Genomic DNA, 9700 nt, shown 5'->3' on the forward strand with positions numbered 1-9700 from the left:
TTTTGCAAAAACAAAAGAATTCTAAAAACTTCATTGCGTATTACGTAAAAAACCAAAGTGGAACTCAATCACATATGGTGGTGACATAAATATCTAATTATAGATTCTTCAATACGTCAAAATTGTACTCATAATATGTGTCCACATACTGTTATCATACTCTTAGCCATCAGAGGAACAGTGCGTACCCGTGAATTACACGTTTTCTTTGACATGTATTTTTGTAGAATAATATTTTTTTTTTCCGATGGTTTCGATTTGGCTTTACGTTTTGTTTGTCACTTGTCTGTTTTGTTTTGTTGAAAAGAACTATTTTTTCTTTATGGTAGTCTTGGTAGATGGCCGACCAAAAACAAAAAAGGACTATGCATGCACAATTCGGTTTCTAGTGACTAAAATTATTCTCCTGATGAATTCATTGTAATCGTCTAAAAGATAAGTCAGTGCACGAACTTGCATCTAATAAACTACTATTATACGTAGTTTCATACTACTATTCCTATCAACATTTTTTCTTCTTCTCCACTGATGCAGTAATTAAAGTGTAAACTTTGACGAATATATAATTCCACGTGTTTTAAATTGGAGATTGAACTTCAAATCAAAGAAAATAAAAATTATATGAACCCATCTAAATGACAACTATGGTGTAATGCGTGAAACTTCGTCTTGTTAGTCGACGCGAGAGGTCGATATTTCATTCATTGCTTTGTTATAGCATCGTCCCTTAGTTTTAACTTAAGTTGGAACCCATAATAAACCTAAATTTAATAGATTTGTGTAACATTACCGATATATCAGTCAATTCTAATTTAGATTTCCTAATTAGTATGTTTTCTCTTGGTTTACGAAAACAATTGCCCTCTCTTTCTAATTCTCAGCAGTCAGCAATCTTTTCAAAATTGGGTACTGGGCGACTAAAATAAGGATAGAGCGTGTGTGGGTCACGGGCGTTATCTTCTCAATATCTAAAGCCCATAATTCATTTATTAGTTATTTGAACTAAACCCATAAAACCTCTCGTATTTCATATTAAGCCCAAATTTAAAAAGTCATAAAAGAGTAGTAAGCACATACGATATCTCTATGTACATCGTCGACTGATTTCATGGACTTGAGATATTAATGGATACAATACATGGTCGACTAATTTAATGGACTCCCCCCAGCTCCATATCTCTCATAGACCAGTCAAATTTTCCCGTTGACTAAAGTAATAACCGAACGAAACCAACAAACTTATTAAATCCTCGATGACTTGATTCATTTTTATCAGATAACATAAATGATCAAGAAATATATATTAGTAGGGTATACATTGTCACACCTATATAAGTAAATAACCTATGCATAATAATTTATAACAAATTGACGCAATCATTTCATATAACCCTGCACTCGTAGATTCTCCAAAAACGGTTTCTTAGACATACATTATATTACTGATATGTCGCGATCATTTCATATGTCCCTGCACCGGTAGATTCTCTAAATAGAAATTCAATGGACTACAATTAATATAGATAAGAACGTTGTTTATGTACGTAAAGTAAGTCAACTTGACATAAATAAATAGCGAAAAATACATAAATGTGTCAGCTAGTTTTATCTTGACTGCTAAACAGTTCCCTATTTTATTCACTTTCGATTTTCGAAACTGTAGTAGAAGACTTTAGCAGTGACCTCGAGAACATGGCACTGCTTGTATACCCGCCATCGTCAACATAAAATGAATAGAATAATCGGAAGGCACCGAATGAAGCTGAATCCACCGGAGAATTCGTGTTTAATTCTGCTGATCAAGAGTTGTTGTGTAAGCTTTTAGGAAATAAATACTCTTGGAGACGGTGACAGAGAGCATAAAGAGAGAAAAACCTTTTTAAGTTTTTAAATTAACGGTTATGATCAAAGTGAATCAACTGTGAGGATCAAATAATAAGATCTGAAAACAATATTACCGGATCATTTTAGATCCGCGTCTTTATCCGTTTCTGAGAAGGATAAAATTTTGGTTTTACCCTTTTTTAATTGATTAAATTGGTCATAATTCTAATGGCAGTCAGTTGTAATTGTTTACAAAACTAAGATTAGTTCGTTAAACGACTTTTCTTTTAATAGTAGGGATAACCTATGCATAATAATTTATAACAAAACGGACGCAATCATTTCATATAACCCTGCACTCGTAGATTCTCCAAAAACGGTTTCTTAGACATACATTATATTACTGATATGTCGCGATCCATATATCCCTGCACCGGTAGATTCTCTAAATAGGAATTCAATGGACTACAATTAATATAGATAAGAACGTTGTTTATGTACGTAAATTAAGTCAACTTGACATAAATATAGCGAAAAATACATAATTGTGTCAGCTGGTTTTATCTTGACTGCTAAACAGTTCCCTATTTTATTCACTTTCGATTTCGAAACTGTAGTAGAAGACTTTAGCAGTGCAATCTTATTAATTTGATGCAATCAAAGAAGCTGATTTTCTATTCTGCTTGATAAACGATGGCCGTTGATTGTGGGGGTCAAATTAACTAAACATTTGGCATATTCTCCCAAAACTGATGCTTCCGTTTTTGGGAAATATATTAATTGCATGCAATCAATGGCTCATATCTTTTCGATCGTACGGCTAAAGGTATAAAAGCATCTTAGTCAACTAAAGAAACAGTGGGAAAAACAAAACAACAGTATTCTTTCCGTCTCCAAAATATATATAGAGATTCCGGTTCTTTTTATCATTTTTACTCTAATTTTTTTTTTCTTTTTAAACCTACTCTAATCAGCTCTAATCACTTATCAACGAGACGAAAGAACCTATGGTAGTATTTCTTAGCTCGCCTAATCATTTTTCCATGTGTGAAAAAGTCAGATTTCTTAACAAAGTAAATCCGTAACTCGAAATTAGTTAAGGCATCTACAGTTTTGAGTAGACATTTGTTTAGAATGGGAAGCCGAGAAAAGGCAGTTTTTTTGCATGTGTGGATGAAACGTGATTATTTTGTCAAACAACCAAATTTTCCTATACTACACATGTTTTGAGTAAGTTAAAATAATAACAATCTAAGTAGCGGAAAAAAATTATGAAATTTTCTCTTGATCCGCATACTACGTACATAGAACCACGACAATATATCAATTATGATGCCTCCTCCTCTTTTATTATTAATTAATTTATTAATATTTTTTTAAAACAAAGCCAAAAAAAATGAAAATAGTAAGGTATTTAAAATCAACAAATTTATAAGTAATTTTACAAATACCTAAAAGGGTGTTATTGGAGAGGTAATTTATAAATCCATATGGAATTGTAAATTCTAGAAATCAAAATACATGGATTTTGAAATAACATGTTTTATCCTTGGATTTGAATCCTTCTATTTTACACTTTCAAATCCATTCAAATCCATTTAAAACATAATTTGGATTTTGAAATCTAAAAAAAATCATTGAATGAATAACATGGGATTTTAATAAGTATTTGTAAATCATGGAACTAATAACACATCATTTTGATAAGTATTTTAAAATCAATGATTGAATAATACATGATTTTTTGTTATAGAACCAATAACCCCCTCTAAATGTATACATATTTTGTTAAGAAAAATGGTGTACGAGGATGAAAAATCAAAGAAAGTCCCCCAAAATATTCTTATGGTAGTATTCTTTCCATAGTATTTTAACTTACTCAAAATAAACAGTGGGAAAAACAATCTAATAATAACAACTAAAGAAACAGTGGGAAAAACAAAACAACAGTATTCTTTCCGTCTCCAAAATATATATAGAGATTCCGGTTCTTTTTATCATTTTTACTCTAATTTTTTTCTTTCTTTTTAAACCTACTCTAATCAGCTCTAATCACTTATCAACGAGACGAAAGAACCTATGGTAGTATTTCTTAGCTCGCCTAATCATTTTTCCATGTGTGAAAAAGTCAGATTTCTTAACAAAGTAAATCCGTAGCTCGAAATTAGTTAAGGCATCTACAGTTTTGGGTAGACATTTGTTTAGAATGGGAAACCGAGAAAAGGCAGTTTTTTTGCATGTGTGGATGAAACGTGATTATTTTGTCAAACAACCAAATTTTCCTATACTACACATGTTTTGAGTAAGTTAAAATAATAACAATCTAAGTAGCGGAAAAAAATTATGAAATTTTCTCTTGATCCGCATACTACGTACATAGAACCACGACAATATATCAATTATGATGCCTCCTCCTCTTTTATTATTAATTAATTTATTAATATTTTTTTAAAACAAAGCCAAAAAAAATGAAAATAGTAAGGTATTTAAAATCAACAAATTTATAAGTAATTTTACAAATACCTAAAAGGGTGTTATTGGAGAGGTAATTTATAAATCCATATGGAATTGTAAATTCTAGAAATCAAAATACATGGATTTTGAAATAACATGTTTTATCCTTGGATTTGAATCCTTCTATTTTACACTTTCAAATCCATTCAAATCCATTTAAAACATAATTTGGATTTTGAAATCTAAAAAAAATCATTGAATGAATAACATGGGATTTTAATAAGTATTTGTAAATCATGGAACTAATAACACATCATTTTGATAAGTATTTTAAAATCAATGATTGAATAATACATGATTTTTTGTTATAGAACCAATAACCCCCTCTAAATGTATACATATTTTGTTAAGAAAAATGGTGTACGAGGATGAAAAATCAAAGAAAGTCCCCCCCCAAAAAAAGGGATAGTTATTTATTACCTCTCCGGGATAATATCTTTAAAAATCATTTTTCTAAAAAAAAAAGGAAAACAGATAAATTTTGGCAACAAAGCAACAAAATCCTTATAATTTTGATTTGCTCAATGAGTTTAAACGAACACTGCAGAAAGATGTATGAAAACTGAAAACTGTACTATTTTACCAAGTCCATGCTTTAACACCGAATCTTTCTTTGATGTATCAATAAGAATAGAAAGAAACAAGAATGGTGTTGTTTTGATTTAGGGACCAAAGAGAAAGCCGCCCAATTAAACTTTTACAGAGAATCTACGAAGAAAACACTGAAACTCTGAAAGTGAATAGGACCCCACCCCTCGATCGAGTTACTCAGATCCAATCCAATCGTCACTTACACACGCTTTGGACCCACACCACTCATCAATTTGTTCCTTTCCTACTTTTCAACATCCTCCTTTGTTTTATTATGTAGTATCATAATCTTTACTTTTTTTTATTTAAGTATATCATAATCTTTTTACGTTTTTTATTAAACTATTAATTAAAAAGCTTAATTGGCTATCAACAACAATAATATCCGGTTAGATTTGGTTATATACTGGAAAATAATTTCCCACGAGTTTTAAACTTGGAATATTCTACGAAAAAAAAAAAATGTCCTACATTTCTTTTTTCGGATTGGATCATATGCATATATCGTTGATAAAAAAATAAAATAAAAAAATCGAGAAAGAAAGAACACTTAAGACAAAAATAAAATAAAAAAGAAGGCTTTAAATGTACTTTGAGGACCCAACAGAACACACTTCTTCATCGTCTTGTCACAACCTTTGAACTTGCTTTTTCTGAGATCTCTCTCACTTTTTCGTTTTCCTGCTACTACGCTTCTTTCACTCTCTGTTTTTTATTTTTTATAAGTTTTTCTCTGAGATTCCGAGGTACGTACAAAGGATCCTTTTTATTTATTTTTTTAATAACATTAAAAAAAACCCTTTTTTTCTCGGGTTACAATTAAATTAACATGCTGTATAATTAAAATCCACCTATAGATGCTATAGCTATCTTCTCCCCAAAAAACCGCATCCCTTACTGATATATATATATATATATATATGGTTATTGTTGAAGTTTATTTATACTAACTAAAGAGAGAGAAGAGAGAGATTAGGAAGAGAGACGGACGGCTATGGCGGCTACAGAATCAGGACGGTCTCAATTCATTTCGAGTCCCGGCGGTAACAGAAGCTTCTCCAACTCTCCACTCATCGAGAACTCTGATTCCAATCAGATTATCGTCTCTGAGGTTTGTTTTTTTTTTCTTTCTTGTTGATGAATTTATAATCTCAAGATTTTAATGGATTTGTCTTAAAACCCTTGATTAAATCTTTTTTTTTTTGTTTTACCCTGGAAAAAAACTCGCTTGATCATTATTAAGTAGTAACTAATCAAACTAAGTAGCAGTTTCTGAGTCAAGAAATCGCTGTCAGAGTCAACATATCAAACTATTAAAATTAAAACAGAGAATCTTGATTTTTTTTTTTGGTATTTCATTGGTTTATTTGTGAATGCAGAAGAAGAGCTGGAAGAATTTTTTTGCTTACTTAGGCCCTGGTTTTCTCGTTTCAATCGCATATATTGATCCTGGAAATTGTAAGTTCTCACCTTTCTTTCTTTTTTTTTTTGGTAAGTTTTAGGTTGTTAATGCTTTGTTCTTCTTCTTGTGTTTGCAGTTGAGACTGATCTTCAATCTGGAGCACAATACAAGTATGAGGTGCGTTCCTACTCTCTGTTTATTACTTTTATCTTTTGAGTTACTTTTCGATTGTTAACATTCTTGATTTCTTTTTTAAAAACAAAAAAAAAACAGTTACTTTGGATCATATTGGTGGCTTCGTGTGCGGCTTTGGTGATTCAATCTCTGGCTGCTAATCTTGGTGTTGTTACAGGTTTAAACTCTTTCAACCACAATAAGTCTGCTCTTTTGTTTTTCTTTTTTTGATGACCCAAGTTTTCTAATTTCCACCTAATTACATGATCTCATAGGAAAACATTTAGCTGAGCAATGTAGAGCTGAGTACTCCAAAGTTCCAAACTTTCTGTTATGGGTCGTTGCAGAAATTGCAGTTGTCGCTTGTGACATACCTGAAGGTTCTTTACTCTTTTAGTGTTGAATTCTAACTGCTTTTTTTTCTCTAATCTCTGTTTATACTAATTGTCATGTAAATGGTTTCCATTTTATATTTACAGTGATAGGAACAGCTTTTGCTCTGAACATGCTCTTTAGCATACCGGTGTGGATTGGAGTTCTCCTGACTGGCTTGAGTACGCTGATTCTTCTCGCACTTCAAAAATACGGGGTATTAGTTTTTGACTCTTTTGGCAGATCATTTTCATTCCATGGTGCTTTTTGCTGTGTGTGGTTAAGTCTTATGGTTGGAATCTACACAGGTGAGGAAGTTGGAGTTCTTGATTGCATTTCTTGTCTTCACAATTGCTATATGCTTCTTCGTTGAGCTCCATTACTCAAAGCCAGACCCTGGAGAAGTCCTTCATGGTCTCTTTGTTCCTCAACTTAAAGGAAACGGCGCAACTGGTCTCGCTATCTCTTTGCTAGGAGCCATGGTTATGCCGTAAGCTCTCCTCACTCTCTCGTCACCCTATTCATTATCAGATTTTTCTTTTTGATAAATCTTCTGACACTGTTTGTTTTTACGCAGGCATAATCTTTTCCTCCACTCGGCCTTGGTTCTCTCCAGAAAAATCCCTCGTTCTGCTTCTGGAATCAAGGAAGCTTGCAGGTTCTACTTGATAGAAAGTGGCTTGGCTCTAATGGTGGCCTTTCTCATAAACGTCTCTGTGATATCAGTAAGTGGTGCTGTTTGTAATGCCCCCAACTTGAGCTCCGAAGATCGAGCTAACTGTGAGGAGTTGGACTTGAACAAGGCATCGTTTCTGCTACGGGTAAAGTGCTTGCTTGCGGCTTGCTGCTTATTTTGTTTCTTTCTATAATATTTCAGAACATTTTAAGTAACTTTCCTTCCTCTGTTTTCAAACAGAACGTCGTGGGGAAATGGAGCTCAAAGCTATTTGCTATAGCGCTTCTTGCTTCCGGTCAGAGCTCGACGATAACCGGAACTTATGCTGGACAATACGTAATGCAGGGCTTTCTTGATCTACGACTCGAGCCATGGCTCAGAAACTTACTAACAAGATGCTTAGCTATTATCCCGAGTCTGATTGTTGCTCTCATTGGCGGTTCAGCTGGAGCCGGAAAGTTAATCATCATTGCCTCGGTACCATCTCTAATCATAATGTATATATATGACTTCTTACTACATGAAATCAGATCACTAATTGAATATATCTTAAAACAGATGATCTTGTCTTTTGAGCTCCCGTTTGCTCTGGTTCCTCTCCTCAAATTTACTAGCTGCAAAACCAAGATGGGTTCACACGTCAACCCAAAGGCGGTATATTACAATCAAACACATTTTCATTTAACCAAAGAAAAAAAAAGATGAAAACCCCTCATTGATCTCTGATGTCTATATATGTTCTCTTTCTTGGCAGATAACAGCTTTGACTTGGGTCATTGGTGGTTTAATCATGGGGATTAACATATACTATCTAGTAAGCAGTTTCATTAAGCTGCTTGTCCATAGTCATATGAAGCTTGGCCTCGTTATCTTCTGTGGAATTCTTGGGTTCGCAGGCATTGCTATCTATTTAGCCTCCATTGGTTACCTAGTCTTCCGGAAAAACAAAGAAGCCACTCCTCTTCTTTCTTCAAGAAACTCACAAAATGTGGAGACACTTCCCAGACAAGACATTGTCAACATGCAGTTACCTAATAGAGTGTCTACGTCTGATGTTGATTGATTCCAATAACATTAGAACCAAACCAACGAGTTCACTAATACCTTTCGATAGTATTAGTGGAAAGGTTATTAATTAGACCCTTATAAGAATCGGTTTGTGTCTCTTTTTCTTAAATCAGATTTTCCTGGGAACAACCTTGTCTTCTTAGTTCTAATAACACATCGGATAATAAAACCATTGCTTCCATCATCATATCATACGCATGAGCAACATACTCTCAACTACAAAAAACAAAACAAAAAAGCTATATATATATATATATATATATATAAGATCTTATCTAATAAAGTAAGTTTTCTACAAAAACCAATCTCTCATACGCTGCCATGTGGTTCATAATCTTTTGACATGTGTATTAAAAATATATTCTCTCTGAAGGTAAAATTTTGTTTCACATTAAATCAATAAAAAATATATAAACAATTAAAATTACATAATCCATATATTGTGGAGATAATTTACATTAAATTCTTTTTTTGGTCTTATAGAATTCTATATAAATATAAAATGCAAATCATATATAAGAATCGGAAAGGTTATTTGACCCTTATAATAAGAATCGGTTTGTGTCTTTTTTTTTTTTTTTTTTTTTTTTTGCATTAATCAGATTCTCGTAGGAACAACCTTATAACACATCAGATAATAAAACCATTGCTACCGTTATGATACACATGAGCAACATACTCTCAATTACAACCTAAAAAACAATCAGCTTTAAGATTAAACAATAATTAGACCCATACCAAAGTTCATTAAGACTTTTCGATAGTACTAGTGGAAAGGTTCTTCGACCTTACACGAATCGGTTTGTATTTTCTTTTTCTTTTATCAATCTCAGAGGAACCACGTTATATATAATACATCAGATAATAAAACCATCATCGCTTCCATTACCATATCATACATATGCTTAACATATTCTCAATTACAACCAAAGAAAAAAAGAACAATCAGCTATATAAAGTGATATAAGATTAAGCAATAATTTAGTCAAAATCAAACGTATGTATATTACTTTCGAATAAAGCTTTTTTTTTGTGGGTATGATCAGTCTAAGGTCGTGATCGTGTTCTAAGATTCGATT

At 32.5% G+C, this 9700-nt stretch overlaps 2 protein-coding genes across 2 annotated transcripts in view; one reads left to right on the forward strand and one right to left on the reverse strand.

Annotated features, from left to right (window-relative positions):
* LOC104714286 (metal transporter Nramp1) lies at positions 5539-8808 on the forward strand. The gene is made up of 11 exons (XM_010431594.2): positions 5539-6040; positions 6309-6387; positions 6468-6508; positions 6605-6683; positions 6781-6885; positions 6985-7094; positions 7186-7367; positions 7455-7698; positions 7794-8030; positions 8112-8207; positions 8308-8808. Exons 1-11 carry the CDS (start codon positions 5924-5926, stop codon positions 8614-8616), a joined length of 1599 nt encoding a protein of 532 aa, XP_010429896.1. The 5' UTR covers positions 5539-5923; the 3' UTR covers positions 8617-8808.
* Positions 9484-9700, reverse strand: part of LOC104714287 (cinnamoyl-CoA reductase 2) — a 3321-nt gene continuing 3104 nt past the window's right edge. The window contains exon 5 of the mRNA XM_019229809.1: positions 9484-9692. Within this exon, the coding sequence (XP_019085354.1) occupies positions 9688-9692 (5 nt within the window). The 3' untranslated portion in view covers positions 9484-9687. The remainder of the gene's footprint in view (positions 9693-9700) is intronic.

Source organism: Camelina sativa, chromosome 9 (genome assembly GCF_000633955.1).
Source record: "Camelina sativa cultivar DH55 chromosome 9, Cs, whole genome shotgun sequence".
Classification (NCBI taxonomy): domain Eukaryota; kingdom Viridiplantae; phylum Streptophyta; class Magnoliopsida; order Brassicales; family Brassicaceae; genus Camelina; species Camelina sativa.